The sequence below is a fragment of the Cheilinus undulatus genome, linkage group 16, assembly GCF_018320785.1.
Source record: "Cheilinus undulatus linkage group 16, ASM1832078v1, whole genome shotgun sequence".
NCBI lineage: Eukaryota > Metazoa > Chordata > Actinopteri > Labriformes > Labridae > Cheilinus > Cheilinus undulatus.
Window position 1 is genome coordinate 39,591,550 of NC_054880.1, and position 22,982 is coordinate 39,614,531.

The following is a 22,982-nucleotide window of genomic DNA, read 5'->3' on the forward strand; positions in this document are numbered from 1 at the left end:
AGCTGCGCGTTACGAATGCACAGAGTCACTGAGAGGGGGGAAAAATCAAACAGCAAGTTCATATTCAACATGTAGAGCTCTAATATAAAAATCAACGGTGAAAAATAAAGAAACAACTGTCTTTTACGTACGGGATATACACGTTTATGGCTGCAGGTGCATTTTCTTTTTCTAACATCAGAAAATGGTACAGAAACTTCAAGGTAATTATAGATTCCATTCACAAATTATCATGTTTATTTTTAAAAGCATTTTAAATTTTGTTATTATTTGATAAAATGATCAGTTGCAGAATAAAAATAACAGATTTATCTATCATTGAGATGGACTTTATTTGCGTAAATTGATTAAATGGTTGACCTACTTGTGCCAAAAGCAGTTAAATTAAATTATGATACTTAAGCACAATGATGTTATACTGTGTTCTCTCTTGGATTTACGTGGAAAATAAAGATAAAAAATAAAATTGAAAATTTGCAAAAGTAAACATTTAACCAAGCATAATTTTCGGAATTTTGTTTAGCCTACTCTTATTATAGACTGATCTTAAAAATGTAATACAGCAGAAAATGATAAATGCTAGACAGCTTCAAAATAAAATGTTAGAATAAATTAAAACAAAATTATCCAACCACTTTTCCTCTTTCCAGATAACGTCGTAATCTTCATTTGTGACACACAGACCTACATATACAGCGCTTAACAAATTTATTAGACCACCACCCAAAGTAAGGTTTATGCCACAGCTGCCCTAAATTAACAGCGTTGGTAATTATCAAAATCATGTTTTATGTTTCTTCAATGGTTAATACACCAATATGTAGAAGATCTTTAACACAAATGATATTTTTAATGCTAAAATAGAATTATTATTGTTATCCATGAATTTTCAAATTTACTGATTTACAATAAACTGAAAAAATAGTAAAGCACATTATTATTTCTTGGTTAATATGTCAAAATATAGTTATTTACTTGCATTCCTGAAAAGAAAAATAGTTTTAGTGGTTGAATGTTATGCTTGATTCATTTCTGACTTCTCAGAGAAGCCCAGTGAACCGGCTCAGATTTGGGTATAAAAAGGTGAATTCAGTTTGAAATTCCTCATTCCTGTTCAAAATGGTAAAACGTGGAGAGCTCACTGAAAATGAAAGAGTCCGCATTAAAGCACTTCATGATGCTGGATGGTGGTCTAATACATTTGTTAAGCTCTGTATGTATGTGTATTTCTCATATCAGCACAGCAACATTGTCACATAAAGATAACGCTGCTGGTTACCCTTTAGAATAAAAAATAGATAAGTAGATGTTAAAAAAAAAAAAGAAAGGGGAAAAAAAGGCCGATTACCGATTTAAAGCCAGTCTGAAGAAAGGAGAGGTATTGGAAGTATTTAAGGTTTAAACCTGACCGAAACGTTTTCTTTTAATAACCAGGATTTATATTTTGGGTTTAAGCCTCAAGGTGAAAGGTGGACGAAAGTCAGAAAAGACGACCACTGCTGCCGTTATGAACACACAGTGCTTTACTATGTAAAGTATAGTTCATGCAAAAATGACAGGAGGTACGTAGAGATGTAAACAATTACCGGAATACATTTTTAAAATGACAGAAGAGCACAAAGAAATATATTTGGAAGAAAATAACACGCATGAACCCGGATGACCTTCAGAATAAAATGTCCTTGACTGTATTTATTATTTTATAATTATTTTATCTGCTCTCTCACACAGATGAGACTGGGTCAGCGGTGACGGCTTTGATTGGTTTCTTATAGATTTTCTCCCTACGCTTTTCGTGCGTATTTTTTTTTTCTACGGCAGCCGTCTAGGTCACAGATAACGACTAAAAAGACACAGGTACATAATGCTGCAGAATTTATCCAAGATGTACTCCATTTTTATTTACTGTTTTTCTTTTCTTCTTCCTTTTTAACAATATAAATAAAGAATCCCTGGTATCCAGCAGGCCGCAGAGCTTTGCATTAAGGCAGTTTGGGTTATGACGCAGCGTCACCGCTAGATGGCGATGTCAGACTACATTTCCGAGCAGGCACGCTGCACTGGGTTATTTCTTCATTTCTCAGGCATAAACAGAGCTTTTCTACACACTGCGCTTGATTGAAATTTAAAGTACAATTTTTCGAGGTTGATTAAAAAAAAATATATATAAAATAAAATAAAATCTCAGCATAAGCTATTTCAAAATAAAATTGGTATGTACATGTGTGGTTTCCCTTACGCATGGAGAGTAGGAAGGCCTTCTGTGTAGGAACAGCAGCAACAATGAAATAATTAGAAATGCACACCTTCAATTCAAGTGTATAGATTACGCAGTGTGTAGGCTTTACTCTGGATTTATACTCTTTATTTAGACGTGGCTTTACTCTATGGGTGCTAGAGAATAAATGGCTCTACTGCGTAAATCCGTGACCTCAAAAATGTCATTTTAAAATCAATTTTAACAAACTTGGATAAAATTCAACCAGGTCCATCTTTTATTAGGGCGGACTTTGACACCGACATACTGGACTCACACACAAACATCCTGATATCATGCCGGAACTTACTTTATATACAACCACATGAATACGCACACATTATAAAAGCTATGATCGATATGAACACATATCCCGAACGATTATCTAAGCATTATCATAAGAAGGATTGCACCATGGATGGAGTGAATATGAATGAAAGAGCACGGATTCATATGATTAGACAAAACTTCATACAAGCAAAGCACGTGAGCAGGTTTAAAAAAAAAAAAAAAAAAATAAGGAAGCCAGGAGAGATTAATATTTAACATTTCCAAGGTCCAAATCCGTCACTTCCTGTGAATCTTCTCGTTTATCACTGTCGTTAAAAAGATGCAGATAAAGGCGTAGCTCGGTGGCGCAAAATGTCTGAGCTGGGGTCATTTTCTCTCCCCCTGTGATGTGAATGAGCATGCCAGAAAAAAAGTCAACATCAGATATATTTTGTCCTTTTTTTCCACTTGAATCCTGAAACAATATTTAACAACAAGTGGCAGGGTCCACCTTTCATCAGAGGCCTCAGGTTTTGATCCAGAAGATCCGGGAAGTCATTTGGCACCATACAAATAAATCATGTTCAGTCAGAGAAGGAAGGAGTGTTGGATGTGTAGTAGTTTATCTCCCACAGATAAGAGTCCGGAATCAAACAACTAGCTGATGGTTTTTAATTTGTTTACAACTTTCTTCTCTTTTACGCGTCTGTTCTGAAACCATATCGTGACCTGCCGCTCGGACAGGTTGGTCTGGGCTGATATCCTCCTCCGTTTGTCCTTCGTGATAAATTTATTGGCTGCGTACTCGCGCTCGAGTTCCTTCAGTTGCACCTTGGTGTATGGCACGCGCTTCTTTCTTCCACGTCGATAAGAGGCAGAGTCTCCCCCTGAGTGGGACACCGCGTCTGAGACAAGAGACAAAAGAGGCTGTTATGTAGTCTCCTGTCAGCAAGAGTGTCACCTTCATGTCATGAGTTTTCATTTTGATCCAATAAATAAAATGTAAGCCTCCCATCAGCTCCATCATTTAAAATCCACAGAAAATCTCCAAATTAACCATGTTCACCTTAAATAATACAGCAGAGGATGATCTATTTAAAAATAAAACCACATTGTTCAAGGTAAGAGACGTAGCAAATGGGTTTCCCCTTCTTCTTATACATGGTAAATGTCTTACACTCCTAAACTTATTCCAGTTATTCTATAAATTAACTCACTTTTGTGCGTTTTATTTTGCATGTTGGCACATCTGACCAATCAAAGCCCCCCATCCTGTTAAAAATTCCCTCTCTCTGCTGCTGGGTCACACACTATCATGGTGTTTTTAAAAGATGGACTCTAAAGAGAGCAGCCTACCTTGTATGGAGGACTTCCACATGTGCCCGGGCTGCGGCTGCTCCTTGGCGCAGTAGACCTGTCCGTTCCAGCCGTTGGCGGCGAGAGTCCACGGCTGGTAGCTCTCCATGGGCAGCAGCGACTCGTGCCTGGCCTCTGAGGACGCACTGATAGTTGGCACCACGGGTACGTCCAGGTAGCTTGGAACAGGTTGGTATGGGCCTGAAGGGTAGGTCGGATAAAAAGCGAATTCCTTTGCCCGAGAAGTGAAGTCGTCGCCTGAGGCAGACGTGTCCATGTATTTCTCTCCATACGCGGAGGGTGGCTGCGCTCCGCACGACTTAATGCTGCTGTGATGCGACATTCTGCACGGGTAATAGCCGCTACCGAAGTAGCCATAAGGCAGGGACGCGCTGGATGAATTCTGAGCTGCAGAGCAGGGGCTGCACTGCTTCACAGGCTCTCCCATTCCGGAGGTGGGCACTTCGCTGGACGAGTAAGCCGTGCTGGGTGCCAGGGACGCGGGGTGCGCCATCAGATTCCTACACTGGCTCGCAGCAAAGTTGCCACCAGCAAAACCGTCCATGTTCTTGCTCACTTCATCGGAACCGCCGCTGTTGTCGTAGAGGAACATCACCGACGGGTCGACCCAGCGCGGACGGAGGAGCAGTGACGTTGTCATAGCACGGCATCCAACATTGAAGCTTCTGGCTCTTTTTTAAAAAGCTCAGAGACTGAAAAAAGGAGATACTGGTTCCCAGAGAGTAATGCCACTCTGACGCGCACAAGAGCGCAGAGGTTGCTCCGTCATTGGCCGAGCCGTTGTCATGTGACTAGGCTATGCAAAGAGGACGGTAAACATCACCCAGTACAGATAATTAAATGGAGAAAAATGCGGCGAAGTAAGGTGACCGTACCTATCCAGGGATTTTCCTTTTGTTGTTTCTGCTCCACCTGAAATGGATTTTGTGCCTTTATTTTGAAAAGTAAGACACACAATCGGGTAGTCCTCTTTATTCTTATGAGGTTTTAGATTTCAGAATCACCAATAGTCTGTGTTCATTAAATAAATCTGACTGTAAAATGCTTCTTTGGTCAAATAAAAGTCAAATATTGTACAAGAATAAGGAATTACTGTGAAATAACAGACTCATGCATCTACGTATGAATCATATGCATATAGATGTGACCTTTACGCACGCACCGAGTGTTTTTCTGCGTTGCCACATGAAGTATAAATACACACATTCTCCCAGAGCACATTTCTACCTTCAAAAATGCAACGTTAAAGTTCAGCTTGTGCCAAATCTTGGACATTTATACTTGAATTAAACATACATCCGTAGCACGCTGACGCACAGTGTAACATGTTCTGATCCGATGTTGCTCTGTGCCAAATGGCGCCTTCAGTATTTCAGAAATGCTGTAGACAGAATGATGATGGATTTATTTCATGGTATGTATTTCATGCATGCAAGTATTGTCACAAACACAGTCTGGGAAAGCCCCATCTTAAATCTCCACATGCGATTACAGTCAGAAATCAAAAAAATTAGGATGAAAAGTTACGCGTAAAGGTGATTTTTCCAGACACGAGACTTCCGACGTGTTTACAAAGGCAGAGACAGAAAACAGCTCTCCACTTGGCAGTGTGTGCTTGTTTTTGCATACAGGAGGTAGACACGGCTGGAGGCCAAGGTCAAGTTGAAAGTTGCTGTCTAGCCGGCCAGCCTGTCGGGCTATTCACGCTTTGAAGGAACCGTCTGAGAGACTGAAAGGAGCGGAAGAGGGGTGAGAATTCCTGTCCCAATGAAAGCTATTGGAGGACATTAACTTTTACTATCATTTGGGTTGCTCTCCGCCGTTTTTTCTCACAGACAGGTCTGTACCCGCTACTCCTGGGTGGTGCGTTTGAATCCCGGAGTTGGAAATATAAAAGGAATCTTGTTGGGTTTTTTATTTGCTGATCTATTGGGGGTGTTTTTGGCGGATACGTGTGAAAATGTTGATCCCTGAAAAGAGGGAATAGGGAGAGACGTGTCGTGTCTGTAATGTGTGTGAGTGTGTCTGGTCTGGTGGCTTGTGTTTACGACCAGTGGCTCTCTTTCTATTCTGTGCTGGAGGAAATGGACCTGCTGGACCTTTCACTGGATTTGTCACCAGATTTGTTTCAAAGTCCACAGCTAGTGGAGGTCTGACTGAGGGGAATTGTACTTGAGTGTTATCTGCAGTGAGGGAATAAAAATCAGCCTTAAAGAAGCTGCCACTCAGGTGCGTAAAGCTCTGACGCACACGGCTGGTTTGCAGCCTAAGTCGAGGAATGTATGTGTAAAAATAGAAAAGAAACACGTTTTTATATGCATCATTTAACAAATCAAAGCTTAAATTTTAACAAAATATTGAAAAATGAAAAAATACAAAACATGTTAAAAGTATAAAATTGTGACAGAAGGAAGTGATTTATTGAAAGGATTTATTGGGGATTTATAGATCCAGATTGCGCACATATTTTTATAGATTACTCTTTCTGCTTAAAGAACATTGTGGACATTAAATTGCCGAGCAGGTAGTGATGTGATGGACTGGCAGTGTTTCAAACAGTTTTGAAAGGTGGTGTGCGTAATAGCAACGAAAATCATGAAATGTGCCATCCTTAGCCAAGAAAAGCGCGCCATTTCAGCCACAAATGATAGAATTAGATCTTAATTATGAGTGATGTAAATGATGTTTGTTGTGATCTGAGTGAGCTAATGTGCTTGGATTAATACAAAAAGGAGACACAGAAGGAAATAACCTCTTGTTGCGCATTTACGCACGGATTAAAAAGAGTACTTATGAATAAAAGGGCCTTGAAGTTCAAACGCTTAAAGTTGTCGCAATTGTAAAAAGAGGGAAGTAAAAAGATGGATAGCATAGCAAGAGGAAGCTAATATTTGATGGGAAAAAAAAAGCTAAATAACATTAAACTGTTCGTTCAAAATTATCCGAATTATGAGCTATTAAATACCTCTGCTCTTTAAGGAAAAAATGATAAAATTATACAGATCAGGTGCCTTTTTATCTGAATAAACTTCCAATGTTGGTACTGCCCTCCAAGTTTTCCCATGATATGATCCAAACTCCTATCACAGTAGCGCCTTTGCGTCTTGGTCTTATCAAAGAATTCATCTTGAAATGAAATCATTCAGAAACAGCAGCTACTGTGACTCACTGAGCTACTGCACAAGGCCCGGCCTGTTGCGCGCTGCCCTGTGGCGCTTTCAACGCAGGCGAATGGAGCAAAACAAACAGCGAGGCGTTAATCATTTACTGTTCCAGTTGACTTTATGTCATGTTCGATGATGTAGCGCCAATCAGAATCACAGCTATCATCTCCGGCCTGTTGTTGTTATTATTTTTATGTGTTGCTGCGAGGTGTTTTCACACACGAGGATGATTTATGGTGCATCCATGTTTGGATCGTTTTTTTAATTCAGAAACTTCTGCGTCTTCGCCAAAGGTGGCCGCCGCCGCCGCCGCCGCGCGCACATGTGGTCAGTCCAGACATGAGACATCCCCAAGAACAATGAACACACTCTGGACAGGGGCGGCGCACACACTGTCCCGCCAAATGCACGCACTCTCTAAATCATGGAGTTGGGGATTGTGTAAGAAGGAGTCTCGTTGGAAACAATTATTTATGTCAGTTTGACACTAAATTTACTTCACTTTCTGCAGAGATTACTTAAATGTAGTAATTATTAGACTTAATTGGGATTAGAATTGTAATTTTCGCCACCCCTAGTGATGCTTTACTATGCCAGATTTAGAGTAGGACTTCTCCAGACTCCACATGAGGATCTCTAGAGGTTCCATCAGGACTCAGAGGCCTGGCAGCCAAGACTGAAGCTTTCTCTGTGGTCATTATCAAGGTATAACCCCCCCCCCCCGTTTGCACTGCTATCCAAATAACGCAGCGCATAAGAGAAAGAGCGCTTTTTCTCCCTTGACTCGCCTGAAGCCTGCTTGGGCAAAGGAGGGAAAGATCCATTTAAAGTTATGCTCGGTTGTAAATTTTTATCGTTAATAGCATAAATTATGTGATAAAAACGAGCTGCTCACAGAAACTACACGCAGTCAAATTTCAGTCTTGCTGATGACACGCGTTGCTGTCAAAAAGCTGTGAGAACATAAGCAGCAATATGTCTCTGCGGTGAGGGCAGTGAACCACAGGGCGGTCACACACTTGACTTTTGCATATTTTCTGGACGGTGGCCTGCAGTGGGATGAAAAAGAGACTGCGTAAAACGGAGAGTTACAAAAAAAAAAAAAAGGCCCCACTTCATTTTTAAGACATGCTGTACGGCACCTGAAGGTGCAGGGTGCAGGGTGCAGACTCCCACGATGAGATGGATGCGTGTTTCAGTTTCTCCTGCAGAAGTCTTAAATGTTGCGCTGACAGCCTGCTGAAGCTCGAGCCTGTAAGCTGCGTGTGAAATCATTATTGGCACACAGGAGGAATCTCAGCAGATAGAGAAGTTCAGTCAGGATTTGTGATTGCAGGACAAAAGCCTGGAAGTGAATATTGAATATGACACGTGACACAAATGTGGCTTTAAATGCAGAACTGCAGCGTTGGCCTGAGTGCTACTGTGACCCAAAGTCCCCATTTAAGCAGGTGGACTTAAATTCATTTTTTCATTATGATGCGTCATTATCAAGGCTATTATTACCTGTTCATGTCGGTTATTATAATTACAGCCATCAGAATATGTTGCTATCTCTAAAATGCGCCGTCCTGGCCTTTTTTCTTTGCGCAGCCAGCTCACAGGCCGACATTAAAAATGTTGCTGAGCCAAGATTCAGTCATATAGCTTTGAGTTATACAAATACGCGCGAATTCAGCCCAAAAAGCGCACTTTTCGAGGTTAAATGACGCGCTACACTAGTGTGGAGACACCACCCGCAACTATAATAATAATAATAATAATAATAATAATAATAATACACAGCATTGCCTTCGTATTTCCTTTCAGAGCATGCTATTACAGCAGGCCATACATACGGTGCCGCGTGCGTAAAAATGCCAAAAAATGGTTTAAAGTGGTTTTCCTTAGACTCTTAGTAAGAAACAGGCGAAAAGAAACGAAAATTAAGTCAGAAGTTGATTAAAAGCAAAGGCTTTGAAGGTTTAAATATTTTTTTTCAAACGCACAAAAATATAAAAAGCTCTTATAAGAGGGGGAAAAATCTAGAAACTATAATTAAGGGAGGCAAGAAGCAAAAACAATTAAAAATAGCTTTATTTTTGTTTTATTTAATTACATTTTCTGTCTAATATAATTTTTAAAGCCACTTAGTTCACAATAAATGTTTATTTTTGTTTTTCAGTTTGATAATTTAATGGGAGAATGTATGAATTACGGCTTATTCACTCGTTCATAACGTAAATGAAAACAAAAGGAAAGTTTCCACTATGCCTTTTCTTATATAAAAACACACAAACTGAAAATATTCACTTTGGATCTTTTATTTCCTTTTGGTAACTTCAAATGCTTAAATATCTCTGTCTATTTTTGGAATTTAAGAGTCGATTTGGAGGATGGACAGCTGTGATTTAATAATACTCGATTCCAGAGTCGAGGCCGTGCGTAAAACACGTCAGATCGCATGCAACTCCTCTTGGATTGCCGTCTGAGTGTTACTTTGCACCCACTAAACATCAGCACCAGAAATGCTCTCAGCAAAGCCTCTCAAATTAGAGGAAAGTTCCAGAAGTATTCAAAGAAGATCCCAGATTCAGGCCACCAGGCTAGATTTTCGTTCCTAAAACTCATCTGACAAGACAGAGAGCAAACAGAGGGAGCATTTACTCCCGATGGAATTGATGACAGCAACACTCCCTAAAAATAAAAAGCCATTTGCAGGCAGACAGACTTGTAAATATCACCTCCCTCAAAGATGCCAGGGACGCAGAGGCTCAAGCTTTACATGCGCTCTTGTGAAACTTCAGGGCTTTGCACCTGGTGTGTTGCCTTGCTACTGCTGAAGTGGTGGTAAGCCGTACCCCGTGATGTTTTCCCCTTTAATGGGGTGATACTGGCCGGATCTCCGCGCCTTGCTAAGCCTCTTGGGGTAACAGCGAAAATGGGTTTGTTGGATGGCGCAAAGAAGAGCGATAAATGCGGCTCAAAAAGGCGCACAGATTTCCAGCTGTATTGTCATCAGGGCATGTTTCTCCCTCCAAGGTCAGCGAGTTAACTCTGTGGTAGCTGCGTCATCCTGTTTCAAGGCCAAGTTGAAGCAATGGAGACGGGAGGGGCTGTGATAATGAAGGAGAGGTTAGATGTTATTTCCTTTGGAGAGCTGCTGCAGATTTAACATCCACCAAATTTATTCACGCGCTTTTCTAACACACTTTTTTTTTTGTGCTAAAAGCAAATATTCCGGCATGTCTCCACTGCCAGGGCCATGGATTGGATTACATGCTCACTGCGCAGGCTCCATGGTCAAGTTCAAGTTGGGCTGGCTAGTAAAACTGGGGGGGCGCATTCTGCAGTGTCTGCCGCGTGGGGCGCTCCCCCTCTTTGATCTCCTCCTGCAAAACTCGACACTGGAGCAGAGACTTCAGCCCGCACCTCTGCCAGCAAGAATGTGCAGGCTTTACATCAGAGGATGCACAGAAGAGCGCGCAAATAAGGACAAAAGGGGATCCACAATCAGCAAACTCCAAACCCATCCGCTGTCCTTCGCTATCTTAAACACACACTATATAAGTGACACTACTGTAAACCCGCAAGGTCATTCATCTGTTGCGCAAAAACAGTTCTAACTGTTATCTCCGAGCGATCACAAGATCTCATCTGCCCTGGCCAAGACCTGTTGCATAACTCCTCCCCCAGGTAAGTGGCAAAACAATGGGACCTTTGCCATCTTTGGACGCGCCACTAACACGATATGAGTCCTGAGGCAAAGTAAACCAATAGTCCAATTTATGACAGCAGAAACTTAGCAAGAGGGAAAAACACGTGAAATGCGTGCCATCAATAAAGAAAAATAAAGAATTAAACATCTTCAGCTCGAAGAATAAGGGTAAAGTTGTTCCAACAGCACTCCATGACGCACGGGTTTCATCCAGGCTACATTATAAATCAAACACTGTCAGAAAAGCACAATCATGAATGATCATAATTCATTGAAACGCCTGATAAAAATAGGCCTGCGTGGTTTATAAACTCCTGCGGCTGAACGGCTTCTTCCCCCGCGCCACACAGTCAGAAATGACACCCATTCAATTTGCATTTTCCCCTATGACTCAGTTCGGTATTTATGGTTTGGCTTGGAACTTCCCTATACGCATCTCTTAAAGTTGATGCTTCTTGATTAAGAATATGTTGATCTTGATGTAAGGCAGATATGAAGTCTCATCAATCTTGGTTTTTATTTCTGATGTTGCACTGACCGCACAGTGACAATAAAGGCATGCTACTGTGCTCTAAAGTTGTGTTGTTAAAGAGATGAACAGGCAGACAAAGGGATAGATGGAGATAAGGAGACAGACTATTCTCAAAGTCTTCAAAGCATCAACATCAAATAAGAAACTGGTAATCAGAAAGAAAGTTCTACTTTTTCCTTCTCAGGTCAGATGAAAGATTGGAGTGGAGGGAGAAAGCCAGAGGAATTTCCCTCACTCCTCTCTGCCGGGCTGAGTAAAAAGGGGTGGGGGGAGGGGGAGACAACGCTCGGGGGCCTTTTCCTTCTTTCGGACAGGCGAGGGCGCACAAGGACAGCGGAGGCTGCTGCTGCTGGAGCTACTCGGTGACTCCCTCTCCTCTCTCTCTCTTTCAGAGACCACGTGACTCCACCTCTCCATACACTACATCATGGCCGTCTCACCACACCACTGAGAGCCCTGCAGCTGCAACATCTGACCTGAGCAAGAACTGGAGGGTTTGGGGGGGGGGGCTTTTGGTTCGTAAAGGTGACCAGCATGGTCAGGTGCTTCACATGCATCATCACCACAGGTGGGAAATCATGAGGGGAAAACAGGGAAGCATGCTGGGAATGTTAGAATTCATCCAGTAGGCTATAATAAAGCAAGTTGTACAAAGTGGCACTTTTAACCTGCTGCAGAATGGCCACTTTATGAGATAACTATCCTTTGTTTGCACATTTGCACACTATTTGCTCTCATTTGCATTTTTACAAATTTTATATTTGAATATTTTTGGACCTGTCTGCTACTACCTGGTGTTTTTCCACCACCGTAAGTTTAACATACTGCATACAATGGCAATAAAGCATCCAATCTCAAAACCCCTTGATGTACTCAACTATAATTACACTGATAATTTACTCTAATGAAGTTTTCTGTCCTGTCTGAGCTCTGTTCCTCTAGTGTTTTATCATTGACCGATAATTCCAAGGCTTTCATGAATTAAAATACTTAGCAGTAAACCTCACTCTAATGCTAAAATGCATTAAAAATCAAATATAGGGGATGGCACTGATTGTCTTTTCAAACACAACATTTTCAAGTGCCAGTTTGAGTATTTAAGAATAAAGCCTGAAGCAAAAAAAAAAAAAAAAAACTCTATTTCAATATGCATGCTTTTTCTGGTTCTTAGGCTTGTTTTGAATGGTTTTGACCTTTGCATTTTACTTACAGATAGCACCTTTTGCACCCCATTACATCTTTTGTCAGCTTGTTTTTTGCATTCTCAGATCTTATTGTGTGACGTATATATATATATATATATATATATATATATATATATATATATAGAATCAGTCAATACTGTTAAAAGTTAAGTTCTAGTATTTGATGGTAAAAAACCTCTTTAAGGTGCTCACATTTATAATGATGTGTTTTAAGTGTGTTTCTGCAATGACTGGCTGTCTGATGTAAAGCAATTTGCAGCAAAGTATTAATAAAGTATTTAATCACTGAGAGCACAGGTTCTTAAACTTTTCAAATTGTGACCCCCAAAATAAAGGTGCCAGAGACCGGGGACCCCAACTGTACCTGAAGGTGGTTAAAGCATAGCTGAGCACAGTCATGCACATTCAATAATAGCTGTGTGCAGACTTACATTCTCAGGATTTTTAATCTTTGATTTCAGAATAAATCTCCCCAAATGACCATGTTTTTATTTTACACTTAACTAGTTTTATGTACAGTGCTTAACAAATTTATTAGACCACCTGTCATATTAGTCTCAGAGACCATCCAGCATCATGAAGTGCTTTAATGCCGACTCTTTCATTTTCAGTGAGCTCTCCACGTTTTACCATTTTGAACAGGAATGAGGAATTTCAAACTGAATTCACCCAAATTTGAGCCGGCTCACTGGGCTTCTCTGAGAAGTCAGAAATTAATCAAGCATAACATTCAAGCACTAAAACTCATTTTTCTGTTCAGGAATGCAAGTAAATAACTATAATCTGAAATATTAATCAAGAAATATTAATGTGATTTACTATTTTTCTTCTTTTTTTTTTTTTGGTAAATCAGTAAATTTGAAAATTCATGGATAACAATCATAATTATATTTTAACATTAAAATTATCATTTGGGTTAAAGAGCTTCTACATATTGGTGTACTAACCATTGAAGAAACATAAAAATAGATTTTGTTCATTACTAAGGCTGTTGATTTAGGGCAGCTGTGGCATAAACCTTACTTTGGTTAGGGTTAGGGTGGTCTAATAAATTTGTTAAGCACTGTATATATGTTCTATTTTTAAAAAAAAAAAAAAAAAGGGGTAAAATATACACTTTAAAATCATTTTAAAAATATTCTTTGTTTTCTGGAAGGCATCTTGCGACCCCCAGCTTGAGATCCACTGATCTAGAGGCCGTAAGAAATAAATATTTGTCTGTTTTTAGGCTTATTTTTGTCACTGCTGGCAGTTCAAGCAAAGACAACCAACTCAAATGCAGCCTGAAACATTCAGTGGACAATGTGAGAACTGCATCCATCAGACTTAAACCAAAATGAAACAATGGGTGTGTAATGTTTGTGATCTCAGAGACAAGGTGGCTCATCACAGGAGGCTGAGTTATAACTCCCATATATTTATCAGCAGCGTTTTCATGCTAGAGGTTTATCTGGAATCCAGTTAGTTAAACAGGCAGGGAACCAAGCTGCAGCCAATCAAAGGTCACCAGATTTAAATTAATGAGCTTCAGCATGTAAATGCATGCATGGTAGGCTAATTTAATTGAGCTCATCCCTGCTTTAACCCATAATGAAAGCAAAACCTCCTTTATGTTTTAGTCCTTTTCTCCTTAAACTTCACATATTTTAATTTAAGATTAAATCTGCTTCTTTTTCCTGCATCCCTACTCTTTTTGAGGGATTGCACTACACCATATGCATCTGTAAGTATAATAGACAAAACCTCTGATTTCTCACCTATTACATACAAATATTGAGATAATCCCATTGAAATACTTGTGTTTGTGTCCAAAATGCAATTTGAACCCCATTTGAGATGCACAACTGATGAATTGTGATTTTCTGCCTGCTTGTTCTGCTGCTGACTTTTAGGACTTGATGTCAAATGGCCTCTTATCTCTACTCTGACTGCAGGACTTGACCTCTGAGGGCTTTACTTGACTCCACTTTAGGTGAAGGAGAGAGAGAGGGGCACTAAAGACCGAGGATGAGGGTGGGGGCAGGGAGGGGGCACTAAAAGGCCAAGTAAATATATTAGTTTGTAAATGAGCGCTACCACCGGTGCGCACTGCAGAAATTCAAGGATTTCAATGCATATGGCGCAAACAGATTCAGATAGATAGATAGATGGATAGATAGATAGATAGATAGATAGATAGATAGATAGATAGATAGATAGATAGATAGATAGACCCCTTCTCCCACCATCTCTCCGTCTGTTTACCCATCTCCAATCAATGCGTGTCGTCATCAGAGGGGGGGACCGTCATGACGACAGGCCTATTAAGAATGACAGCTCCGGAGAAAGAGAGAGAGAGAGAGAGAGAAATAGAGAGAGAGTGTGTAAATGGTGATCCCTCCCAGAGCTCCCTCTGCGCACTCTGGAGCGCTCTCCTCTCAGGGTCACACCGGATTGCATCCCTTCTTTTTTCTCCAGAAGCCTCTCCTTCCTTCCTTCCTTCTCCTTAGGACTCTTCTCTCTCCCCCCCTTCCTCCCTCACACCCACCTCCACCTCTCCACCACAAACACACCCCTCCAACCTGAAAAACCGTCGCTCTTTGCTCTTTGACGGCTTGCACTCTCACGGCGGAGTCGAGGGGTTTTTAAAAGTCGCTCCTGTGATGGAAAGCAGAGAGGAGATGGTGATGCTGGCAGAGGGAGGTCAGCTGAGCAAGAGCGGCTCTAATTTACCGGAAGCTATCGGGAGCACCGAGCAGGGGAAGCCGGGCCACAGGAGCTGTCTGAGCCCCGGTGTTGCGCCTTACTCCTCCCGGGACAGGACGGAGATGATGGTGGAGGAGAGCGCACGGAGGAATCTGTGCGCAGACATGAGGCCGGTTGGCACGTCTTCATCCGGGGAGAGGAACCGGAGCGAACATCTGCACAAAGAAGGCAGCAGCTCAGACACCGAGTCGGACTTCTACGAGGAGATTGACGTGAGCTGCACGCCTGAAAGCATGGACTACCCGACTGCTAAAGGTAAGAGCTGCAAGCATGCACTGCGGATTTTTTTTTTTTCCTGAATGAATGCAAACCCCAAACGCATGACTTGGTTTAAAAATGTGCAACCTCTCTATGAAATAGTCAAGCCTAAACACCAGCAGAATATGAGCGCATGCAGTGTATGCTGCACAGCTGTTCTGTCAAGTGACCAGAGTGGCTGGAAACACGCTGAGGTGACACCCACAATCTAACCAGGCATTTTCCCCTCTGACTTTAACAATACGGGCAAATCAGCGTATATGTAGCCTATATTTACTGCACGAGGAATGCATGGTTTGATGTAAACCACAAGAAGAAAAAAAAGGCAAGCAACATGGGCATTTGTTGGATGTTTATGTTTCATGCATTAAGCTGCAAAGATTTAAAAATGCATGCCTCAGAAAAGCATGCGTAAAAACAGCGATTAGAGGATGTTTGCCTGGAACAGAGGAGGAGAGTGCAATGCCACATCATTAATCATAATTTGTCTGATTTAATGATGGTTCTGCAAACATCACCACGTCACAATTAAGAAGGGAAATATTTACATGAGCAGGCTGATTTTAAGAGGAAAAATCATCACCAGTGCATTAAAAATAATGAAATTAACCCCACAATTAGGAGGAAAATATTAAATATGAACCAAAATATAGATTTGATTATTTTGTATGTAGAATTTCGCTTCAATTTGGATATTTTTTAATATATTTTTCTGCTTCTTCATACAGGGCGGAATGGGGATTCTCCAGGTAACCCCATCGAAACTGGATCTGACCCGGGTAAAATGGTCCCAGGTCAGGGCTCTCTCTCCTACTCAGCAGATCAGATTCGTCGGTACCGGACAGCCTTTACCCGGGAGCAGATCGCCCGGCTGGAGAAGGAGTTTTACCGGGAGAACTACGTGTCCAGGCCGCGGAGATGCGAGCTGGCGGCCGCTTTAAATCTACCTGAAACTACAATCAAGGTGAGATTATAGGAGAAGGGTTTAGGCAGGCCTGCTGCAGGACAAACTGAATATTAAAGCCAGAATTAAAAATAGGCAGCTGTTGTATTTAAATATATATTTCGGTCAGGTATTTCAAACACAGGTGCACGTGTAAATATAGCAGGATGCCCTTAAACAAATGATGGAAATCAACCATAGCCTGAAATGTACAGGAAGCGTGCAGAGGACTGTTTCCTGGCGTTATTTCGTTGTTTTTAACTATTTCTACAATCTAAAAAGAGGAAATAATTTCTAATATGTGCTGCAGAAATTTTTCTCGGAATTCCCAAGAAGAAACTGAACAAAGGCAAAATTTCTCAAATCGAAAAAAAAATGCAAATTTGTGCGTAAAAGCGGAACTCCTCTTCATGCTCCATGTTTGTTTTACGCACTGTGGGTTTGTCTTGCACTCTTTGATTTGTGGATTTCGTGGTTAATGTTTCACTCTCTATGTCTCTCTCTCCTCCAGGTGTGGTTTCAGAACCGCAGGATGAAAGACAAGCGCCAGCGTCTGGCCATGACGTGGCCTCACCCTGCGGACCCGGCCTTCTACACCTACATGATGAGCCACGCCGCAGCTACGGGGAACCTGCCCTATCCTTTCCCTTCCCACCTGCCGCTGCCTTACTACTCCCACCTGGGCGTCGGAGCTGGCTCTGCTCCGGCTGCCACCCCTTTCTCCAACCCGCTGCGCTCCCTGGACAGTTTCCGGATGCTGTCTCACCCTTACCAGAGGCCGGAGCTGCTGTGCGCCTTCAGACACCCCTCCCTGTACCCAGGACCTCCTCACGGCCTCGGTCCTGGAGGAAGCCCGTGCTCGTGCTTGGCCTGTCACTCCAGTCAATCTAATGGTATCTCAACTAGGCCAGCTGGATCGGACTTTGCGTGCTCTCCAACCAGCAGAACTGACGCTTTTGTCACTTTTACGCCCTCGGTGCTCAGTAAATCGTCATCTGTGACGTTAGACCAGAGGGAGGAAGTGCCTCTGACCAGATAAAACCAAAACTCTTCCTCAGTACAAGCCTATACCATAAGCTTTTTACCCTAACATACTCTAAGTCAGGACTGAAACAGCATGAAGAGGTAGCCAGCTTAAACTTTGGGCCAAGATTATTAGCCAGATCTCCAGCTTTGTGGCGCACAAATGACAAATAATAATCTCCTTCAGAGCCAGGACTGTGGGCTGAGTTATGACAACATGGACACAAAAGCAGATTTGATTCTTTAAAGATTAATTTGATGTTTGAGAGGAAAGAGGAGGAGACACAGGACAGAGGAACGTTTAAATCTGCGTGATGGATGGCGTTAAGGGTTTTTATCATTCCTTGTCGCCCAAATCGTCCTACATGTATTGTTAGTCACGCGAGAATGATGCTTTCCATCTCTCTTATTAACAAGACTGAGGCCGCCTCATTAGAAAGAAAGCTGCTCTCCACACCGGGGCCCTCGTGCTGGAAGCTCCGGGGCCGAAAATGTGCAGATGCTGCTTAAAAATTAGAGAGTGATGTATATGTAGGACCGGGCGAATTTTGAGTGTTGAATTAATGATAATACCAGGAAGGGATCGTTACTGCCAAAAGGTAACAAGGCGCCAAGGGAACGGATTACTCCAGCCAGCACGAGGGGGGAAGAGGAGAGGAGGAAGAGGATGAAGACAGAGGGAGGACAATCATGGTGGAAAAATGGAACATCAAATACTCCTTCGTTTAACATCATAAAGTCGGATCAAAATATCGATTAAAAATGTGATTAATATATGAGTATATGCCTCTTAAAATATTTAAACAGTGGCGCCAGATTGTGTGGAAAAGGACAAAAAGTTACTGTTATTGTTTTCCTTTATTTTTAATTTCATTTCCTTGTCTTAAACGTTTAATTTGCAATAAACACTGTCAAAGAATCAACGTCACACTGGAGTATGTGTCTTCTAAGCATATCTTTACTTTCTAAAAGCATTTTTAAAAAGGGGAGAATTAAGAGAAATGCGCCAAAATGGCACCATCAAATTTAAGTATAAAGATCTTATTTTACGCACAAAGGTTTCCCACCCTCTCCAATAATAACACTAATTTTCTTCTCAAGTGGTCGGTGTCAAAAACACCCGCGTGCCCCCCCAACATCTCCTGATTGGGACCGCGAGATTGACCGTGACAGTTAAGTGGTCCCCGGGCTCCGCTAACGGTTCTCATATTTTCACTCTCGCGCCACTTAATAGACACGACAGAATTAGTTGTCTGAAGATATTGGAAATGCAAAGAGATCGATGATGATTCAGAGAGGCCCTCTCCACCAATCAGCGGGGTCTTAATTGAGCCGGATTCAGAGTTTTCTGCGCGTAATGCGGCTGGAAGGCTTTACGCACAAAACATTTTAAATCAGAGTTTTTCCTTTTGAGGTGGGGGAGATGAGAAGCTAGTGTAATAAAATGATGGGACATTGTTGGCTTAGGCGGAGGCCTTCAAAGCCAGCTGGTGAAAATGTCCTCACATCGCATTCCCAGCCTGCAAATCTGCAGAATTTCCTTTTTAAAACAATCCTTGAGATAAATTACCCAAATCCAGCCTCTACACTAACGAATAATTAGCAATGCACCTTAATTAATCATTTTCCAGTTTATTATTTCCAGTTTGTGGACGCGGATTCAGTGCGTAAAAGAAATATAAAGGTTTCCAGCTCGCTCTGCTTTGAGGTAGAAAGGTTCATCCTAATCAGACCATGCACCAAGTGCACGCGCAACGCACCCTCCCTCTTCCCCCTTACTCCCCTCCCGCACGCGCATTTGATTGATGGCCTTATTAACTGCAGTTCTTGTAAGTGTGACCGAGCTGATTAAAATGCATATGTTTGGAATAATACACCGTTTAAGCCGCGCGGGTCGGGGCGAAAGCACAAGGCAGATTTATGTAAACTATCAGCCGGTGTCTTTAAGCCTGATGGGAACGCGGCTCATGCAGGAAAGTGGCTTTGCTTTGTGCATCATAAAACTGCACAGTAAAATAAAGATGAACGGACCAGGGTAGGAGAAGATTCAAAAGGCGACGTCTCCCTAAAACTCTGGGTATTTTTTAACAGCCTGGGAAGCTGATTTTCATTCGGTTACAGGAGCAGCAGCAAGTATACGATCATCTTCTAAACCCGCGCCACACTGTGCCAGAATGACACATTAAAGTGAGGCAAATTACAACCACATTTACCCGGCTGCGCATATGGATCTCCATCTCTTCACTGCGTAAAAACGCGCGACTGAACCCTCAGCGGCCTAATCCGGCATCAACATGCCATTTAAGCCCTGAAAGATTGCATATGACTGAGCTTCAAGATATGATGGGCTTGTAGATTGCGCACATAACACCAATTACATCAGTGTATAAGATCCTATTTGAGAGAATTGGCTCAGGGCTCCCCAGCTCCCACAGCCAGCACAAAGCACTTTGATAGGGGCGGTGCAGTGCAGCTGTCCACCGACTGAACATTCAAGAAAAAAAAGGACACCAAATGGATGTGAGGCTGCTGCTGCCGCTGTTTAAATTGGATTACATCCTAATTTACAGGCCCTTGTCGTAACGCAAGGGGCTGGCGGAGGCGTGGACGGAGCAATCACACAGTAATGATGATGAATGGGAGATTAATGCGCATACAAGCAAGACAATTTAAGCCTTCATCTGTTTAAATAGGCTTCCAATATCATTTGGAAACGGGGGTCACGTTAAATCAATCGGGGGACGCGTGAAAGTCGTTTTCGGCGGCGTCTTTATCAACCTTATTTACGGCGCACCGGAGACAGCTCTATGCTGCTGCAGAATGGGCCGGCTGCTACGTGCTTCTGTGACAAGAGCAACAGAAACAGGGCAGGGTGTTTCCATGGCATAAAGAGGCTCTTAGAGCGTGGCCAAGGTGCTCAAAACAAGAGGAGCTGAATGCGTTTCTGTGCGCATTAATATCCAAATTCTGGTCCTATTCTGGACAAAAAAAATAAAGCCCTTAAAATCAGAAAGGTTGGTGAGTGTAACACATTTCGGTAAAGGGATGGTAAATTGTCGAATAACACTTTGAAATTCTTATTTGTGGCATTTTTTTCAGCAGCAAATGCTTCCTCAGTGGCTGTAGCCTACCTCACAAATTATTGTTTTTATTAGCACTATGGATGTCCATTTATGCAGCCTAATCTTTCAGACCAACAGCATCAGTAGGCCCACAGTTGGATCGAGGCCCTAAATCTAAAAACACGACAGTAGGCCAATTTTGGCGCCATGTCTAGCCAGCCACTCTTTCACATGTAGGCACCTCGCTGCATGATAAGGCTTCAAAGCGCAAAGGTTCAGAGGGGCAAAGGAGAAAACAACAAACATGTCAGCTTACACATGAAGATGATGTTGGATTGATTGAACATTGGCGGGATCTTCTCCACAGCTCCAGTCCTCCAAGGATGCTTCAGTCTGGCGTGAACTGGCTGCTTTTTAAAGCCAGTTTCCCGTCAGGTGACCGGTTAGAATTTACCAGGTAAGGGGGGGACTTACCTGGTTAGACTCTAATTTTGAAAATAAAAAATCCAAAAAGAAAGATTAGCTTGCACTGACATGAATGCTTGCACTCTTACAGATTCACACAGGATATATAGTAACAAAGATGCTATCACTAAAGAGTATGTTTATTTACACCTTACACCCCTCCTTATAAAATGGTTTGCTCCTTGCGTTTTTAAGCAGGTGTGTGGCCCTTTAAGAATCTTTTACTGGCGCACCTTGCAACCGGAAACACGGAAGTGGTGAGTGTTAACACTCGTAGTCCTGTTTGCTTCTCTCTCTTAAATCATTCTACTTTACTCCTGTTTTTCCAAACAGGAAGTGTGGTCCACAGCCTTAAAATCACAACAGAGAGGTGTAAAGTCTTCAGAGGTCATTAAAAATGAAAATCGATATCTCTGCCAATTATAGCGTAGGCCTGTACAACAGAAGCGAGTCAGGCCAATCAATCAATTACCTATCAATCATCAATCTAAGATAACAGAGCGCCCCTCTCATTATATAGCTAGGTCATTCTACAGAAACGTGCATTTTTAGGGTTGCAAATGTAAAAATAAATAAAATAAAAAGAATTGTATTTCATAACATGCAGAGTTGCAGAAAAATGACAGGAATGCAAAAAAATCTCGTTAATTTTATAAATCTTTGAAGCATGACTTAATGATAATGGTTCGTTTTTGTAACAAAATATTTGCTTTAAAAATGAAAATATTTGAGAAACAATAATTTTTTAAAAAGTTAAGAGACAGCACTTTAATTCCTTGTCTTGTGTTTGTAGCTAAATTCAGTGAATGTGTAATTATTTTCATGCCAAGGAGACGAATATTATTCAAGAACACAGGGAAAAACAGCAGTGACATAGGTCCAGTTATCCTTATTCATTAATTATATTTACTAGATAAGATCAGAACTGAAACCAAGATGAACAACCTGATAGAGGTTCATTCAAACAGACTAAAAACACATTTAATGACTTTAAACACAACTACTCCATCAGCATCCATACACTATCTGTGCAGACGCTGCTTCTCTACTGTACTCAATTCAGCTCCACCTCACCTAGAGAGGATTAACAATGATAAATAAAGTCAAAACCATGAAATCTTGGTGCCAATTTCAGTAAAATAATGAACTGAACAGCTTTGAACAAAGTTCATCTTTAGAGTCACTGATGTTACTGGTCATGGTGTGACACATGAGGAAGGTAACACCAGTTACTGTAACACCAGAGACATTTTTCCAGAAATAAGTCATTTTACAGAAAGGCTGCTACATAAAATCAAACCACGTGTTAATGATTATGATATACTTACAAAATTATGCCATTCATTCTGTTTGGAATCTATTTTTGTACAATTTCCTGACAAGGAAGTGGTTCACACCAGTGATGTCCAAAAGCGTAACATAAAATCAAGAGATAATTTTGAAAATTTCTACATAGATGAGCAAGAAAGAGCTACAGGAAGTCAAGTGATACTCTCAGCATGATTTAGATTTTAAAATAAATGACTATATTTAATATGGTGGCACCACTGACACATGTCCAATTACCCTTATTCTTCAACTGTATTTACTGCATAAGTGACGTAATTTGCCAGCAGCTACACATATTTTCTGTTTTAGGCATAGTTAGGCAAATGACCGCCTGCTTTAGCTATGTTAGCTCTGCAGCAGGGTTGCCAGGTCCACAGTTTTTCTGCGGAATTGGGCCACTTGCAACGTTCTGCCATGGGTAGATTTTTTTGTCCGCGGGTTAAGCAGACCCATTTTTTATGTCTTGTGTATGAGTATTTAATTTCTGTAGCAGAACAAACTACTCTATTTACACTCAAGTACAACTAAAACAACAAGCAGAGAGGCAGGAAAACATGGAACATGGCACACAGACGTACACACCACCCACAGAGAAGCAGAATGTCTGCGGGCAATCAAGCAATATATGTAGTGTGGCAGAGGTTTACTGTATTAT

The 22,982-nt window shown here is 41.6% G+C and overlaps 2 protein-coding genes across 2 annotated transcripts; one reads left to right on the forward strand and one right to left on the reverse strand.

The window, feature by feature from the left end:
• Positions 1-1,970: 1,970 nt before the first annotated feature.
• On the reverse strand, positions 1,971-4,625 carry LOC121523207 (homeobox protein Hox-A13a). Its single transcript, XM_041807990.1, has 2 exons — positions 3,884-4,625; positions 1,971-3,432 (listed from the first exon to the last, which is right to left on the reverse strand). Exons 1-2 carry the CDS (start codon positions 4,542-4,544, stop codon positions 3,185-3,187), a joined length of 909 nt encoding a protein of 302 aa, XP_041663924.1. The 5' UTR covers positions 4,545-4,625; the 3' UTR covers positions 1,971-3,184.
• A 10,519-nt stretch (positions 4,626-15,144) lies between these two features.
• evx1 (even-skipped homeobox 1) lies at positions 15,145-17,487 on the forward strand. The gene is made up of 3 exons (XM_041807989.1): positions 15,145-15,502; positions 16,234-16,469; positions 16,960-17,487. Exons 1-3 carry the CDS (start codon positions 15,145-15,147, stop codon positions 17,485-17,487), a joined length of 1,122 nt encoding a protein of 373 aa, XP_041663923.1.
• The last annotated feature ends 5,495 nt before the right edge of the window (positions 17,488-22,982 follow it).

Bases quoted from the DNA above. Each gene is read 5' to 3' on its own strand.
- LOC121523207 (XM_041807990.1), bottom strand. From the start codon at position 4,544: ATGACAACGTCACTGCTCCTCCGTCCGCGCTGGGTCGACCCGTCGGTG. The intron at 3,433-3,883 runs GTAGGCTGCTCT...CTCTTGTCTCAG, and splicing joins GTGGAAGTCCTCCATACAAG to ACGCGGTGTCCCACTCAGGG.
- evx1 (XM_041807989.1), top strand. From the start codon at position 15,145: ATGGAAAGCAGAGAGGAGATGGTGATGCTGGCAGAGGGAGGTCAGCTG. The intron at 15,503-16,233 runs GTAAGAGCTGCA...TTCTTCATACAG, and splicing joins GGACTACCCGACTGCTAAAG to GGCGGAATGGGGATTCTCCA. The intron at 16,470-16,959 runs GTGAGATTATAG...TCTCTCCTCCAG, and splicing joins TACCTGAAACTACAATCAAG to GTGTGGTTTCAGAACCGCAG.